At 36.1% G+C, this 19318-nt stretch overlaps 1 protein-coding gene across 1 annotated transcript; it reads right to left on the bottom strand.

Moving 5' to 3' along the window:
* Positions 1-73: 73 nt before the first annotated feature.
* fstl1a (follistatin-like 1a) lies at positions 74-16159 on the bottom strand. The gene is made up of 11 exons (XM_084391999.1): positions 16097-16159; positions 15944-16000; positions 9619-9720; positions 4799-4928; positions 4423-4455; positions 3634-3764; positions 3393-3514; positions 1273-1385; positions 1041-1151; positions 792-892; positions 74-640 (listed from the first exon to the last, which is right to left on the bottom strand). Exons 1-11 carry the CDS (start codon positions 16097-16099, stop codon positions 599-601), a joined length of 945 nt encoding a protein of 314 aa, XP_084248125.1. The 5' UTR covers positions 16100-16159; the 3' UTR covers positions 74-598.
* Positions 16160-19318: the final 3159 nt, after the last annotated feature.

Genomic DNA, 19318 nt, shown 5'->3' with positions numbered 1-19318 from the left:
TTAGAGGCGAAACAGCTGTAGTATTTCCATGAGGAAAAAAATGCTAGTGTTTCCATGCTAAAAGCTGGTTTAAACTGGAATGGTCTGGGAGACTGACCAGATGAAAAATGCCCGCAACAAAAAGCAAATAGACCAATCCGAGCAGTTTTGTATGTTTTGAATTAATTCAGATTTATTTATTTATTTGATCAAATGTTACATATTTTGTGCCAGCCATTTATTAATGCAAAGTTATCACAAAATAAAACAAATTTATGTTGACACGGTCCACAACCTACTTTTTAAAACGCAATGTAAATTCTACACTGTACATGAGATATTTGTCATATTACAATAATCAAAATCGGAGGGGTATAATCTTACTATTACAAATTCAAAAATATTGTTGATTATACTTGTCTTTATACAAAATACAATTTCATATTTTCTGTTAACTTTAAGGTGAAATATGAACCCCTGCCTAGAAACATTAAAAGTACAGAGAAAGGTTACAAAAAGGTTGCATTAATTAACAAATAATATAACAAAAAACACAGCTATGAAAACTTTTTCTTTCCATTCAAACACCAAATGTTTATTATTCCTCTTCAACTACTCCTCAAACCTTCTTAGTTGCCACTTTCATCTTCTCCACAGTTTCCTATGAGGGCAAAACAATTCCAAAGTCACACATTTTTATTTGCTTTAGGTCCATAATGAACCAGACAAATACACATGCCAGCTAAGCAGAACATGATGTTATTTGTCTATACTTGAGAGCTCAGGCTTCCAGCATTACACTCTGCACTCACCTGATGTTTATTAAGTTCGTCCACTCTCTGAGTCCACTCCTCTTCCGTCATCTCCTGATCATTTCCCTCCATTTCCTCAAGATCATGTAACTTATTTGTACCTGTAGAGAGAGAGAGAGAGAGAGAAGACAGAAAGTCAGGCCACATTCCACAGATAAAAAAATCCAATTTTATCCAGCTTTGCTGTCCAAATCCCAGCCTTTGCAGAAAAAAACCACAGCAATATCGCAGGTCAGAGTTTTAGCTCACCATCACAAATAACAGCAGTGCAAACCCAGTTCCCGCAGGCACAAACACAGCGGTTACATTCCACCTGAGTCTCAGCACCATCCTCGTACGTCTCATCCTCTAAGGCGCACTCTAAAAACACGCAACAGCACTCAACACACAGGATATATGTTCATATAGGTCTGTTTATATATGAGACTATGTGTTATTACAGCATGCCATGGTAAGTGGGCTTAGTGGTGGTAGATCTTACTCCTCTCTGGCGGATTGAATCCAGGCCTGAGGCAGTTGAGGAACTCATCAAAGCTCAGTTTCCAGTCAGCATTCTCATCAGACAGCTCAATGAGGGCATCCACACACAGACTCCTGTAGAACACAATCACCGCTGTTTTTAATATTTTATTGCATTCTCCAGTGCAATATTTTTCTTATAACCTTCTGTTAGCATTACAATCATTTCCATGTACACAATCATACACGAACATGTATGACATGATCAAGAACAAATTACCCTTTAGAAAAAAATTCTCAGCACTACTTCTGTTTCCAAGCTGGTAAAGAACATTAAAGAATGCCCTACATACAACTACCATTCCAAAAAAGGGGTTGGTAAGATTTGTTATATTATATTGATAATTGATTTAAAAAAAATACAGAAATACTGTGAAATACTATTGCAATTTAAAATAGCTGTTTTCTATTTTTTATGTATTTTAAAAAGTAATGTCACATGATCCTTCAGAAATCAATATGCTGATATGCTGCTCAGGAAACATTTCTTATTTTCAATGAAAACAGTAGTTCTGCTTATTTTATTTTATTTTATTTTTTTTGTGGAAACTGATATACTTTGATTATTTGATGAATATTAACTTCAAAAAAAATTTTTTTGTAACATTATAAATGCCCTTACTGTCACTTTTAATCACATTAATGAGTCCTTGCTGAATAAAACAATGCATTTCTTGGAGAGAAAAAAACAGCCACTAAAAAATATTCTAAGAATAATGACCAAAACATTTTTCTCTCTGCTCAGTATAGATTCAATCCAAATTCAATTCAGATTCAAATGCATTACAGTGACTATTAAATATTTCCCACAGTGATCTTCCATGTTAAAATGTGTTATAGATATGACTGTGTAATTAAATAATGTATAAAACAGCCAAGTATTTCTTTTAAGCAATTCTGCATTTGTCATACAATCTGCAAACTGTATTCTGATATACACTGGCCATTGGCCAACCTCATCTCTAGATATCAGTATCGGCATTGACCTTTCGAAGAACTTGTATCGTATACTTGATGGATTTTGTGCCAAAATGTTTCAAACGTATACAGTTGAAATGCTAAATGCACAAAGTAAATACAGCTGTATATGACACCAAAATCTAGTTTTGTCTTGTCATCTTGTGTGAGCAGATTGTGAGCATATTGAAAGAATTCCTTTGTGCAGCTGTCGGAGGACAGTGAGGTCATAATCATTACATTTTATAGAGTAGCCCAGAGATTTATCGGTTATCAGAAATCTTCAGAAAGACATTATCAGAAGTGACTGTAAAGAGTATTGACACAGATAGAGATAAACTGATAAAGACAGTATTCAGGTTAATAAAACTCACAACTCCAAACTGTGTCTATCTGATTTGTGTAGGTTGCATGATAAAACATGATTACTGAGATGGAGATAAACCAACAAGGGCAATAGGACATTATAAACATGATAAAGCATGTCAACATGACATATTAACGTTGTGTCTGAATGCAAGTGAGAATCTTTTTAAAGATGCGTTGTTAAACTAAACTAAAATGAAGGAACACTTTATCCACTGTAAAAGCCATTTACCCAAAAGGAAATATCTTTGGTTACTACTTTAGTAAAGATATAGGCCTACACATAAAACTTTATATTTGTGTTATCTAATATAAGGAATTAAATTAAGCGAATTAACGCTTTGGGATCAGTACGATTATTATTTTTTTTTAAGAAATGAATACTTTTATTCAGCAAGGACACGTTAAATTGATAAAAAGTGACAGAAAAGAAATTATAATGTTAGAAAGATTTCTGTTTCATATAAATACTGATCTTTTGAGCTTTAATCAAAGAATCCTGAAAAAAGAAATTAAGCGAGAGCACTGATAACATTGACAGCACTAAATCAGCATATTAGACTGATTTCTGAAGGATCATGTGACACTGAAGACTGAAGTAATGAAAACAGTCCTTTTAATAATATTTCACAATATTACAGATTTACACAATATTATCAAATAAATCCAGATGAGCATAAGATACGTCTTTCAGAAACACTAATTCGCAACATAACACAAAATTAGACTTTGTTATAAATATGGGTATGTGTGTGTGACCTGAGCAGGCGGTTGTTCTCCTCCTCAGCATAAGGAGAGGTGACATTTATTGCAGTCTCATTATGCTGAATGAACTTCAGGAATTCTGTTGAATCCAACTGAGAGTCTCCATTATCATAGTTCTGTTGAGACACAAACAGCTTAACAGAAAAAGTTGGAGACCGACATGCACATCTGAATGCATATGCTTTGTGTTCAATGAACACAACATACACACACACACACACACACAGACACAAACCTGGAAGTATTTGAGCAGGACATCTGAGAAGTTGGATCCTTTAGAAAACCAGCCGTCAGGCGACACCTCAGACTGCAACCATTCAATCACATGACTCCTCAACTCATTGCGGTCCGTAAGGTAACAAACAACTATATAATAAAACAGAACAAATAAGCACAACGTTACTATACATCTGAAAACTAAAAGACTTCACGCCCTTTCAAAACATAATCTTCGACCCTTGAATAGTTAATGATTCAAATGAAAATATGATCATCTGATTTTAATCACCATCTACTTTTAGAGGCCGTTTATACGACACTGTTTTGTCTAAAAACAGAAAACTTTTTAATGCGTTTTGGTAATTAATTTACACGACAACAGCATTTTGGGGGCCTGAAAATGCTAATTTCTTTTCAATTTCAAAGTGCAAAGTTTTTTGTATTTTTTTGTATTACGTGTTCAGTCACACCGGTGTGTAGTGTTTCTTGTTTACAAAGTGACATCGCCAACTACTGGCCTCTCAGCAGAATACAGCAACAGTGTTGTCATCTGTACGCAAAAAACGCAAAGGAAAAACATTTCTGCTTTAAGAAGCATCATTGTCGTGTAAATGTTCCCTTAATTTTAGGTTCTATTTCTCAGACTCAATTTTGTCAAAACAAAACTGCTAAGTATTTAAACCTGAGTAGCCTATTGGACGTTGGATGGTGGTCTCTAGCAATAAAGAGACATAATTCCACCACATTTTTAATAAAATGTTTAATGATAACCAGTTCTCAGTCGAACAGATGCTTGTTTACTCACTTGGGCTGTTGGTGATCTTTTCCACTTTTTTCTCTAAATGAGAAGACAGAAACCTGGTTAGTGACTTTCAGCTGAAAACAGGAGCTGCTCTTTGTGCAAAGTTCTTAAAATCGCTTGCATATTCATGTATTCTAATGTAGGAACATGTAGTGACATTTCTGAGAGGAAATGGCTGCTATTATTTAAATAGCACCCAAAACTAGGTTACAATGAGATTTCGTTTTAACAGCTTCCTCATGCACATCTATGGTTTTGCGGTGAAGCATCTACACACACTAGTCATTGAAACAGACAGGTCTGTAATCTTTATTGCAACATTCCATTTAATGTATCATGCTATTTAGACACTATAAACTAAACCTACATACACACTTACCTTCACAATGTCCATGATGGGCCACCTGTACTTTGAGTCCAGTGAGACAGGCATCACGATGCAGCTCACAGTGATTACGGTACGTCTTCCCATTACTGCCGCAGACTGGACGCTTATGGGGTTTACATTGCTGATCAAAACACACACATTAAAATAAGTGGACATTTATGAGATCTACGTAGTTTATACCAGTGGTTCTCAACTAGTCAATCTTGATTCAAAAATGGGTCACATGTCTATTGATAGAACAGCAGCTAAAAAACAGTGCTAAATGCAAACAATAAAATGCCAACTAACCATACTATTGCATATTTTCGTAGCAAAATAGGTTTATCAACTTTTAAAATTGAGGTAAAATCCTTTCCATGTTTTGTTGGTGATGTAAAACGCTGTGTGTCCAATCGAATTTGACTTTTTTTTCCACCTGTCATTTTCATGTTATTAATTTTGCGTATTGTTAGGTTATTGCAGCTCATGGTCTTTTTTTTCTTTCTTTTTTTTTTAAATGATACTTGTTGGGTCTCCACTTGATAACCAATGCAAAACCTACTCTAGTGATCTAAAACACCCAGTCTTTTAATAGATTTCAGAGAACAGTAAGCGGTGGTGGAAAATAGGGTTGCCAAGTCAGTGGTTTAGGGTAGAATTGGGCTACTTTGCCAAGTGTTGATTTTTTTCTAACCTGCAAGTTAAAAGTTTGACATATTGTATATATATATATGATAAAACTGAAAAAATATTTTTTGATTACTACTAGACAGTGATTCTCAAGTTGAAATTGTGTGTAATGCATAACAGTGGTGATTGTAAAATATGATTCTTTGAATATGGATTTCTTTGTATGGGAGTGGCATATTCTGAATTATGACAAGTTTTAGTTTTTGGCCAGCTGACTGTTTTAAGTGGTCGCCGTGGTTTTGCCAAATAAGACATGTTCCTGGATCAACATTTTGAACAACATTCCTGTTCAAAAACACAGAGCCTATCCATAACCACAACCATAACTTCAGAATCGGGGCAAATCTGGCAACCCTAGTGGGAAAGGTTGACCACTTGACCACAAGACGTTTACTTGTTTACTTACAAGATGTATTTCCTGTATTAAGTGTTAAAGTAGGTGTGAAGATTGCAAGTGTGCGTAGAACTTTTAGGCTCTCTATTGCGCAACAGGGCTGTAGCAACGTTGTTGCGCGACATTCAGCAACTGAGAGACGACATTCTGACAATTTTTAGTTTTTATGCTAGATAGGCCAATAGATATCCCCCATTTAGCATTTTATGTTTTTAGGTTAATTTTTAATTAGTCAGATGTTAGATAATTATATAGTTTTTTTTTTTAATATTGTTCATCCTTATTATTATTTAATGGGGCTATCAGTAAATTAGCCTAATTATAGTCAACACCTGCAAGTGTACACTTTGAAGAGTAAAAATTACAGAAGGTTATGTTAATTCAACTTAAAACTAACTGCATATAATGGTAATCAAGTTGCACTTCCAAAAGTCATACATTTGTGAAAAAAGAAAAAAACGAAATATACAAATTTCTTTTAAGTATAATAAATAAAACATAAAAAGCAAAGATCAGAACATTTAATGAACAAAACCGGTTCTGTAGACTGTAGGCTACATGATGGCAGACAGTAGTCGAAAGCCGGACGATAAAATTCGGTAACGTTAAACGGAATCAGTCCAGGAAACATCCACAAATCCAGAGGAGCAAAGAAACGAATGAGACTAAATAGCAGACAAATGAAATGAAAAACTAAACAGTGCAAGCGAGGCTACATTAGTCACATTAGAAAATGAAGTTGTAGGTTGTATCTTATTTAGCTGAGGTGAAATTGAACGCAATAGCCTAGTGACGAGTACACATGTGGTCCAGTGGTTGTCAAGACCATAGACATAATAAATACATAGACGCCCTATTGGCCGCTGGATCGTACGTCAACGGCGCCGCCATACTGCGGAGGGCAACTTTCCCATTCCTCTCATAACGAGAATTGAGAAAAATGCCTATTTCGTGTGCTGCTTGGGGCTTTACAAATCGCCACACAATTGAAAACAGGTCTCAGGGAATTACCTTTCACAAGCAAAACTGAAAATTTGTTCCTGGTTGTATTTCATTTACTCTTTTTATTTTTAGAGGAGAAAGGCCGCGAAATAAAAAAAATACTACTGTTATTGTGTCACGAAATGTAGTTTTAAGAGTTTTTCAGTCGACAATGTAGTTGTTTAAAGCTCAAATCTGTGGTTTATTTATAAAGATAGCGCCTATTTAAAAATGTTATCTGGCGGTTTCGGAGTTGTGAGACCCAGCGATCACCGGGCGCTCAGCGCTCATGTACCCCGCCGAGAACAGCCTTACCTCGGCTAGGTCTTCTGACGTTCGCCGCTGGATCTGATGTCTTTAGTCTAGTCGTGGTTAAACATGAGAATAATTTGTCTTGTGTATATCTAACGGGCGATCTTTGGTCTCATTAATCTATAATTTGTTCCTTGGCAAATCGTTTTGGCTGAGGGCAAAGTGAAGTTTCATAACTTTATATATTTCAAGGCTATTAACTTTAACGTTGTAGCCTGCTGTATGTCTGAGTCTGACTGAATCGTTTACTTTATTTCTTGACTTGTATAGCTTCTTATACCTTTTAAAAACTGAAATTTAACAAAAAGAGACAGGGCTGCGTCATTTTATTTTATATAGCCTAGAATATTTTAAAATATATAAATGTACATTATTATTGTTATTATAATAATATACCACTTGCGATTATCAATCTATTATAGTTGTGCTGTTAAATTATACACAACGTATTTATAGCAACCTTTTGGCCATGTTGATAAAACGTTGTTAGAAGGTTGGGTAAGTTACGTTGTACCAGTGGTACCAACGTTCTGTGTTTGCTGGGATTGCACTTCCAAAAGTCATACATTTGTGAATAAAGAAAAAAACTAAACGAATAAACAAATTTCTTTTAAGTGTAATAAATATAACATAGAAAGCAAAGATCAGAACATTTAATGAACAAAACCAGGTTCTCTACATGGCAGACAGGGGAACGTAGTCGAAAGCCGGACGATAAAGGTCGGTAACCGGAATCAGTCCAGGAAACATCCACAAATCCAGAGGAGCAAAGAAACTAATGAGACTAAATAGCAGACAAATCAAATGAAAACCTAAACAGTGCGAGCGAGTCTTCAGTCACATTAGAAAATGAAGTTGTAGGTTGTGTTTGATTAATTACGTATCTTTTTTTAGCTGAGGTAACGTTAAATTAAACGCAATTCTCTCGTATCCTTGCTCGATGAAGAACGAGACGACACAATGAGCCCAACGGGCGATTGAAATTTAAAAGGCTGATTTTCGCGCTTCGGGGCAGTGACGTACATATGTAGTCCAGTCTGTGGTTGTCAAGACACCATAGCACAACCTTATGCAATGGCCCTGAACGGTGGTTCAGTGTCAACATTGTGTCAACGCTGTAACAACCTTAAACGTACAGTATGGAATTTTTCTCCACTAGGGGTCGCTAACCTCTTTACAATAACAAAGGCGTAGTTTCATGACGCAACACATGCTAAGAATTATGGATGTTGTCGTCAACGTCAAGCCGGCCGATCTAATAATGTTTATGGTTGACTGAATACATCGATGTTTTTATCATGACTGTGATATGAAGCAGGTCGGGATTGCTAAGAGACAGCTATCAGCTCCACACGCGACGCGAGTCCCGCGGATATAAAAGGAATATGGACATTTCATTCTACCGAACTACACGCAAGTGCAGAATTACTACTCACAGGTCAGTTTATTAGACAAATTAAACTTGTGAGGTAACGCAGCGCTGTTTCACTTGGTCTAACATTACACTATCACACTAAACTGCATTTGAATGTGTTGAAATGTATGTGTTAACGTTAGTTTGTCTGTATGAGACTAGCAGTAAGCTAGATCAACATTAGAATAACATACAGATCATATTCTAACATTTTATCATTGTTGAACTATATAATATTGATTAGTTTTATGTAAATGTGCTCACCTGTTTAATAAAGTACATGTAGGAGTTGTCGAAGTCTCGGACGTGGAGCTCTCGTTTATATACTGTCTATGGGAGCTCTCGGCATCTCGAAAACACCGCGCTGATATTAGCGGATTCTTGGTTTAGTTCTCCTTTTTTATCCAAAGTCTACTTGCCATGGTCCATAATGTTTGAACGAAACAACAACAGCGTGCAGATAGACATTGCGAACTACACAGTTGTCCGCGTCAGTTTGGTTACTATCAGAGGGCTCTGGGTCATAGCTCTGGTTGCCATGGCAGCACGAGCGGAAACCAGAGACAACACGGATATGACGGCATTGACGGCGACAAAACGGAAATAAAGACACGGTCCGTGTCTTCGAATTAAAATATTAATTTCTCTGGATTTAGAAGTTAATGGGAACTGTCGGGATAATGTAAATACACAACTTTAAAAAATATATAACATAGATATAGTGATTTTTTATATTTTTAAAGCAAAAAAAATACATATTGTGCCTTTAAACACACAACGTAGGCTAGTTATAGCAACCTTTTGGCCATGTTGTTAAAACGTTGTTAGAAGGTTGGGTTGTGCCAATTCGTTCTGTGTTGCTTTGTAGCTACACTTGGGCATTTTTTAGACATGGGACAGTCTTGCACACTTACTTCCTGTTGAGCTCACAGGCTCTCAAGTGTAATAGAATCTGTCTGCATCCTGCAAGACCGCAAATGTGGGTATTTAAAGGCCCAATGTGTGTCTGAATATCTCTATATGGGGAGGCTGCTGACTCACCTCGACGCACGGACAGGTTGGTTCTCCTTTTTCTGTGACAGCGCATTCTCTTCCAGCTCCACAGAACACATTCGCACAAACTTTACTTTTACTCCTCACCTCCTGCACACAACACACAAGAATCAAAAAAAATGTTTGTCCATTACACCAAACACACAGGACTTTGGTTCTAACTAGTGGTGAAGGAAGGAAAACGCTTCAGAAAAATTAAGTTCTAATACTGTAATATACCCTTATGCTGATGGACCTATTGTTTTAATACTCTTCGTAATTGTCAAAGGGATTGTTCACCGAAAAATGATATTTCTGTCATCATTTACTCACCCTCAAGTTGTTCCAAACCGAATGAATGGAATGGATCGACTTCCATATTATTTTTGTATTATGGAAGTCAATGTCTGTTGTCACTGTTTGGTTACCGACATTCTTAAAAATGAATAGCCTACAGGTTACAACTTGTGAGTGAGTAGCCTAAATGATGGCAGAATTTTCTTTCAACTATTTCTTTAAGTTAGTCTGAATACTAAACCCCAAACCCTATATTAATCCCCTTTTTTTAGATTTTAAACTTAAACACAAGATGGCAGACTACACTTCATATCTAGTGCACTAGTTCATATCTAACAAAATCTGGAGCAGAATTATCTATTAATGAATGACAATCAAATTGCTGTTTTCTTTATTTGGTAACATCCAAATAACAAATGACCTTACACATACCCACAGTAGTACAAAAATTGACTTTTACTCATGTTTTCACCTAAATAAACAGATTTCGCTTACTCACTCCCCACAGACTTGTGCTGCCCTTTTATTGTGCTGTCTGATTGGTGCAGACTGAAGTGAAAGCCACAGTGACACAGCTCCAGATGGGAGCCAGACCTGTTGACCTTTGCCATCTAATAAAGAGGGTGAGTAACAAAGAGTCTGACCATGACAATACACCAGCGCATGCTGTTGCTCACTGAAACACACACATATAAAAGAAGCACCTCACTTCTGCAAGACAGATGGCACACACACTCCCACACATGTACAAACCATCTGCAACATCTGTGTATCCTAAAAAAAAAGGTAATTGCGACTTTTTACCTCACAGTTCTGCCTTTTTTCTCGCAATTGCAAGTTTATCTGGCACCATTTTGTCTAAATGTCATTTTGTCATTTCAGAATTGTGAGATGTAAACTATAGATAATTGTTATATCTGACAATCAAAAAAAAAAATCCTCAGATTGAGATATAACTCGAAATTGTGAGATATAAAGTCGCAATTGTGAGCAAAAAGTAAGAATTGCTTGTTTATATTGTGCAATTCTGACTTAATTTATCAAATTCTGAGAGAAAAAGTCAAAATTGTGAGATAAAAAGTATGAAAATATGTTCCAAATTTTTTTACATTTTTAAGCAGCTGACTGTTTTAACCTCTACCAAATCTTTCACCTCTGTCAAAGTTTATTTTATTGTATTATATATTTTTTAGTTTAGTTTAAAGTGCAACTAAAAAGACTAAAAATGGAACATTGTTAATATTATTGACAATAAAATTAATTTCGAGATATATTCTAATATAAATAGCAAGTGCATACTTGCTGGCTCGGTGCAGACTGCATTGGAATGTACAGGAAGATGGCGTAATAGTTGGATACATGTTGACATATGGCCTTGGGACATCTGTCCATTTCTCCATGCCCTGTGACCCCTTAACTCTGACCTTTAACATCTCACTGGGAAGAAGACAATAGAATGGTATTTTAAAGAAAGAGAGTCTTATGTAGGGTGGAGCAGCCTAATGCAATGCTTCTCTTTCTATCTCACAGAAAGAGTGCACATGCAATGAATATTTCACATAAAATGTGCATTGAGTGCTAATAATAAGATCTCATTTGGAGAAAGCGTCACAATTTTCCAGTGGTGTGTGTGTGTGTTTCTGTGTAAATGTGTTTACCAGTGATGACTGGTAAATGTGCACAAAGGACAACGCTAACAGGCCTGGTCCATTTATTTGATCTGTTAACATGACAAATAAATAAAAAATTCCTTGCTTCCTCACTAGATACTTTTCAAGTTTTTAGACTGAATATTTAAGATATTTCAACATTGCAGCATTGCTGCATGGCTCTTCTAAAATATGGAAAGCAGCTTGTTTATTCCTCTTCTATATTAATTTGAGCACCATAACCAATCCAACACAGCAACATTGGCACAACCAATGGCATGACTTCCACAAATATTAAGCAGCACAACTGATTTCAGCATGATATTTATAAGAAATGTTTCTTGAGCAGCAAATTGTCATATTAGAATGATTTCTGAAGGATCATGTGACACTGAAGACTGGAGTAATGATGCTGAAAATTCAGCTTTGCATCACAGGAAATATTTTTATATATTAAAAGTACACTATGTAACTTTTTTGGTTCAAAAATTACAAAATATATAATAAGCAAATACATCATGAATCCATCTTCCAAACAGTGTTTTTGTCTCATCCGACCTGAATCACTATGTTACACCTAGGCTATAATAAGTGTTTATATTCATACTAGCCCAGTACCTGCATGACTCATCATATACATAAACAGAGAGAAGTAGCTCCGTCCGTTCAACGTCCGTTCTCAAGACGCATGCAGTTGTTTATTAACATCTAAAGCGCCAAAAGTTACATGTACTTTCAGATACAGTTTATTTAAAAGTGTAATAATGTTTTATCTGTATTTTAATCAAATAAATGCAGCCTTGCTGAGCATAAGAGACGACTTTCAAAAACATTTAAAAATCTAACAGAACCCATACTTTTAAACTGCAGTGTATTTCAGTTGTTTAAGGTACCATCAAACTGATTTAGTATGACAATACAGTCAGTGTTCCCTTTCCCCACACTTATGAATGATGAAATGAGAGTTAAACATTAATATTAACAAGAAGTTAAAGAGAGAGAGAGAGAGAGAGAGAGAAAATTCACAACCTTACAGATGGTGTCTAGATTTAGACTTCCTCACAGATTCAACAGAACATTAACAGCAATAAGTTGAGTTGAGCGGAAACTACTTTCACACAAACATCTTTACCAACAGGCTGTATGAAGCATAGAAGACACACAAACGCCGGGCTTTGACCTAAAACCAGAGGGCAGACAGAAACATTCCTCACATTCCAGAGTGTGTCAGCTGAGATCGTCTGATGGAGATCAGAGCAGACAGACTCTGTTAGATGACACCAAAGCATTAGTGAACAGAAGTCACTATACACTCCCTGTAGTGGTCCTAACCATGAAATAAACCCCTGGTATGAAAGACTGACAGCATTGCCTGTTCTCATTCTGGCTTTTGTTCTGTCTGGCGCCCGTTTCACGATTCGTATGCAGTACGTGCAGTACATGTTAAGAGGTTAGAGAATTCTCACTGGAAATTAATGTGGTTCGGCAATGCGTTGCAGAAGCAGTGCAGATTCAGCAGCGCAACTTTGGTTTTCTGTCTATTTTTGCTATGCTGCCGGCACAGAGTTAAAGTGATAGGTCATTGTTTGTTCATGGTCAAAATGAACTTGGAATGACAAAAAAAAAAAAAAAAAAAGAAATCTCCATAAATGCATATAACTAAAGTCTACTATTTCACAGTCAACATATGACTTCCTGCAATGGGTAAAACAAGGAAAACTACACCTTTGAAAATGATCTTAACTGTGAACACAAGATTCACATTCATTAACACCCATAAGGAAACCACAAAGGAAACACTACTCTAAAAAAAAAACATGTACTTATCTGCATTTCAACACTTCAACCAATTTGAAACCCTAGGCATGAAACAATACAAGTATGCATCAAAGACAAGATGTAAGAAAAATTGCTCACTTCGTCAATGGTAGAAGTTTTTTGGGCCTTACGCCAAATATTCAGAATTGCTTGCTTTGTCTCGGTTTTGTAATAATGTTTCATTGCAACACCATTCAGTAAGTGCTGAAAAACAATCTAAAAGTGTTTGTTCCTGTGTGTTGCAGCACAATCTGCAGCATTTGTAATAAACACGGTCCATAAGTAATTTAGTCCATTCCCAAACCCTAAACACATTTTTGAAACCCTGAGTTATACCACTAAATTTATCAGGTTCAATCTCAGGCCTTTGGTATGTCAATAAATCCATATTTCTATCCTCACAATATTAGTAAAGGAGTCTTACTTTCTAGTTCTGCTGAGTGCTAAACACACGTCTAGTCAAAGGGTCATAGGTGGGCTTCTAGGGACCAGAATGTTTTGTAGCTTGCATACATAAGCATCCACATAACTCGCAAAACCCACTGAGAAGACCTTAGCAACACCCTATCAACCACCCACAACACCCTTTTGCACAGGCACCACTGGTTAAATGCTCTACTGAAAGAAATGTGACTTTATATTTATACTCACAGGCCACCATCCACTCATTAGATTCGTACCCTGCAGTGGCAGAATGCAAATTATCTGATACCATCCTGTGTTATCTAGTTGCAGTATTTTTGAGCAAAGCATTTAAGCCCCTCTCTGCCTGAGGGGGCCTAGATCTCATACTTCTGTCTGTCTGGATGTTTGTCCATGTTCATATTTGCATGATCAGAATGCCAGCGTAACTGTGTTTACGTTGGAGGAACTGGCAAATGAAGCATAGACTACTAAACGTCTGTGCTTACATGGTGAGTTTAAGTAAATTAGGCCACTTTTTGGCATTGATATGACTGTCAAAATTGGCCCAATTTACTCAAATACACCTTACCTTTAGTATGATGACATAAACATGCTCCTCTCCAACTTTTGTTAAACCTGCATAGTGGAAACAATACATCTAATTGAGTTTTTAAGCACATTTTGACTTTACTTTAAAAACATTTTAAAAAAATGTAAAAATAAAATAAAACAATAATCTTAGACACCAAACATTCCAAAAGGTCAATCTGTTCCCCAACCATCTCATCATCATGCAGATGTTATGAAGTCATCTCTGAAACTATACCCTTTACACAACTGCTCTTACTGAACGCTAGAGCTTCGTTGTGTGAGACCTGTTGTTTGGTGTCTAATGAAAAGGCATGTGGTCGTTCGTCTTGATGATGTGCAGATGTAACAGGCCTCCAGGCGCCCACATGAAAAGACCAGCACATCTGCCATGTCTAACTATGTCAACACTGCACAAGACCAGAGGACTGATCACATGCCAGAGCTTCAATTCTGACAGTTACGCACACACACATTTGTGTTTGTGACAGACAGAATGGCTGTGCCTTTTGCATCTGTGTGAAGTAATGGTGTTAAAATGCCCTTATCCCACCCAGGTGGTAACGTCTGCTGTTGTTTTGCTTTCCATTACTCCACGCACCAATTACTTTGCTTTTACCTGCCAAGACAAACAGCAGCTGTTCATGCCCAGAAAATTTAGCTCACGTCTGACGCTCTCACTGCTGCGTTAACAGTCCGAAAAAAGGTGCTTCAGGGCTTCTGAAGTTACAGTAAGTTTAAACTCTCACAGTGTCAAAACAATTCGTAGAAAACCGTAAAGAGTACTAGTAATTTTTCGGCCAGTATATTATCCGTTATGTTTACAGTCATTTCCTTTAGCCCTAAAGCACAACTCAATGCAATTCTCTTCGATGGGAGGTTCTGTATAGAACTCTAGGGTTCTTGACTCAATTTTAAAGAACACTTTATGCCAAAACGGTTCTTATGTCTTACATTAATGCATAATGCTTTCATGTGTAATGGGTTATTTAAAATTTTCTAGTGATACATTATGTTTACAAGCTGTTTAATTCATGATAAAAAATTAATTAAACTGAATAAATAAGAAATATTTATATTATTCAGATTTTTTTTTATTAATTAATTAACTAAATCCATCAAATTGATAGGAACCCCTAAAAGGTTCTATATGAAGTGCCTGACAGAACCCTTTAATTTCCTATAGAACCTTTTGTTCTGCCTGTGAGAAATCAATACGGAAAATCCTTTAAATTAACACTAAATTCATGAACTTTTCTTACCACGTTTAAATGACATAAATACAACAAATTAACTCTCAAGAGATAGTACTACTTTAGAAACCCGCGTATTAACAAAAAGCATAAAAATAATATTTTAGTGACTGTCTCAAATGATTAGGCTTTAATATCATACATGCCAAATAAATTAAATCCTCTGATACCTGGATGGATTTATGGCTGTAGTTATTTGCAGTCATTCATATCAGCAATATCCAAGATAGAAAATATACAAAAGTGTTCCGTTCAACTCCTAAAGTCACTTTTTCCTCTATTAGAGAATGTTGTCCAAAGAATTCAGAAAGCTTTCTGTCTTACCTCTGCGTAACAGCAGACAACGAAGAGGACAATGAATGGAGAAAGTGTCCTAATAATCTGCGGAAAGACACAAAAATATAAGAACAGATCAATTAGATGTAGCATTGCACATATAAGGTCAGATTCATAAATTATAAATACCTGATGACTTACCATTATCAGGAGATGAGAGGAGAATGGAGAGATGAGAGGAGCTGCTGCACGGGCAGAGTAAGAACTGAAGGACAACATTACAGACTTCTGGAGAGATCCAGTGATTCACCCTCCCCCAGACCCCCACCCCCAAACACACACACACACACACACACGTTTTCATGTTTTATGGGGACTTTTCATAGACATAATGGTTTTTATACTGTACAAACTGTATATTCTATCCCCCTAGACTAACCCTACTACCACTAAACCTACCCATCACAGAAAACTTTCTGCATTTTTACATTAGTATGACAAAAAACATCCCTTAGTATGATTTATAAGCTGTTTTAAAAAATTGATTTTTGAACTGATTAAAAAAATGTCCCCACAAGGACTTCAGATATTGCCATCTTTGTGCAATGTAGGGTTTACCAGGCCACACACACATACACAGTGTTTGTTTCGCTATATTACTGAGGACATTGCATAGACTTCCATGATTTTATCCCATGTTAAAGGGATAGTTCACCCAAAAATGAAAATAAGCCCATGATTTACTCACCTCAAGTCATCCTAGGTGTATATGACATTCTTCTTTCAGACGAATACAAAATGTCCGTGCTCTTCCAAGCTTTGTAATGGCAGTGAATGGACGTTTCTGTTTTGAAGTCCATAAAAATGCATCTATCCATCCTAAAAGTGCTTCACACTGCTCCGGGGGGTTAATAAAGATAAATTGAAAGCCTTCAAACTGCACTGACCCAAAGACTGTCTCAAAAACACGGTTTGAAATCGCTTGTGTTTCTGACGTCACAAACTACCTTGTAACCAATCACATCAACCGTGTGATCATCAACGAGTGGATTTCTGAGCTGGTGTGAGTGAGTGGAGGCGGGGCTAATTTGCATATTCATAAAACCGCGTATACTAAATGAGGCAAGGCTGTCGAGTTACATTCAAGCTATTTTAATGCATGAAGATTTTTTTTTTTTTTGGAAGAAACTCAAAGATAAGTTTAAGGGATAAAATGAATGACTACAGGGGGACTTTAAATAAAAACATGTTTCAGCATGTCCTCACTACTCAGTTTTTATAATATTTTACTATGTAAGTGGCTGAGGACATTTGGCCCTCACAAGTATAGCCAAACCTGTACACACTGTACATATTTGATGTGGGGTTTCCATAGTCAAGTAAAGTCATCTTTATTTATATAGCGCTTTTTACAATATAGATTGTTTCAAAGCAGCTTCACAGACATAAACAGGAAATTAACGATTCAATGATCTAAAAAAGAATTAAATTCTGCTGTAAATTAGCTCTAAAAAGACAATAGTAAGCAGTCACAGTAGAAATCAGTTCAGTGTTGATTCATTTTGGTTCAGCAACTGTAAAGTACGTCAACTATGAAATTAGTTCAATTCAGCAATAAAGCAGCTCTGCAGAAAACAGTAATGTCATTGTCCATCTCAGTTCATTGTTCATCCAATAGTGCAGTGCAGTAAAATCAGTAATATTGCTGTATATTAAGTGTCTCCAACTAAGCAAGCCAGTGGCAAGGAACCCAAATTCTATCAGGTGACGGAAATGAAGAAAAAAAAAAAAACTTGGGAAAAACCAGGCTCAGTCAGGGTGCCAGTTCTACGGAAGAGGATTAGGGCCAAGCAATAATAAAAAAATGAAACCATCTTGAGATTAAAGTCATTATAATGCGAGGATAAACTCATTAAATTTCGAGAATAAAGTCGTTGTGTTTCAAGAAAAAAAGTCGAAATGAAATGTAGAGAATAACGCATTCAGTGTTCATTGCATAGCCTACTGATAGAGGACATGGCAGAGTTGGATCACTTAGTCAAGCTATATTTTAGACTTTCTTTCAGTAACAAAGAATAGAACATTCTTAGGTCTAGGTCGGCTAGGTCTTTTTAGAAGAAAAAATCAGTCCAATTTGCGCGATGTAGGCTACTCGCTTTTGTCCAACATGAAATTCATCGAGGTTTCGTGGTTTCCCGGGATACCATAAGACGCATTATTAAACTTGTTGATCCTTCGACAAAGGAGACGCTTGAGAAGACGCCAGTACACTTGCGCTGGCTCAAATGCACTCTGGCATATGGACAGCTATGATAAATTAAAACCGTACGGCATTGCCATTAATGGCTGTATAGATGGTTACAGTCGTTACATTCTGTGGATGGAGGCGTACACAACCTACAACGATTAATAATGCGTCTTATGGTATCCTGGGAAACAACGAAACCTCGATGAGGTTGATATCAGTAGGCTATGCAATGAACACTGATCGAATGCGTTATTCTCTACATTTCATTTCGACTTTTTTTCTCGAAACACAACGAATTTATTCTCGAAATTTAATGAGTTTATTCTCAAGATTGTATTTCGAGTTTTTTTTCTCGAAATTTAACGAGTTTTTTTCTCGAAACACAACGACTTTATTCTCGAAATTTAATGAGTTTATTCTCAAGATTGTATTTCGAGTTTTTTTTCTCGAAATTTAACGAGTTTTTTTCTCGAAACACAACGACTTTATTCTCGAAATTTAATGAGTTTATTCTCACGATTATTTTGACTTTTTCTCGAAATTTAACTAGTTTTTTTCTCGAAACACAACGACTTTATTCTCGAAATTTAATGAGTTTATTCTCAAGATTGTATTTCGAGTTTTTTTTCTCGAAATTTAATGAATTTTTTCTCGAAACACAACGACTTTATTCTCAAAATTTAATGAGTTTATTCTCACGATTATTTTGACTTTTTTTCTCGAAATTTAACTAGTTTTTTTCTCGAAACACAACGACTTTATTCTCGAAACATAATGAGTTTATTCTCAAGATTGTATTTCCTGTTTTTTCTCGAAATTTAACGAGTTTAATCTCGCATTATAATGACTTTAATCTCGAGATGGTTTTATTTTTTTATTATTGCTTGGCCCTAATCCTCTTCCGTACAGTTCTCCTCTGACCATAGACATAATGATTTTTATAGGCTACTGTACAAACTATATACTATATCCCCAACCCTACCCATCACAGAAAATGTTCTGCATTTTTATATTATTCAAAAAACATCTGTATGATTTATAAAATGTTTTCCTCATGGGGACAAAAAAAAAAAAGTCCCCTCAAAGTCAAGAAATACTGGTATTACTATCCTTATGGGAATATTTGGTCGCCACTATGTAGAAAATACCAGGGCCACACACACACACACAGGTCA

This window comes from Rutilus rutilus, assembly GCF_951802725.1.
Source record: "Rutilus rutilus genome assembly, chromosome: 2".
Lineage (NCBI taxonomy): Eukaryota > Metazoa > Chordata > Actinopteri > Cypriniformes > Leuciscidae > Rutilus > Rutilus rutilus.
Note: the sequence above shows the minus strand (reverse complement) of the source record. Positions and strands in the feature narration are given on the sequence as shown.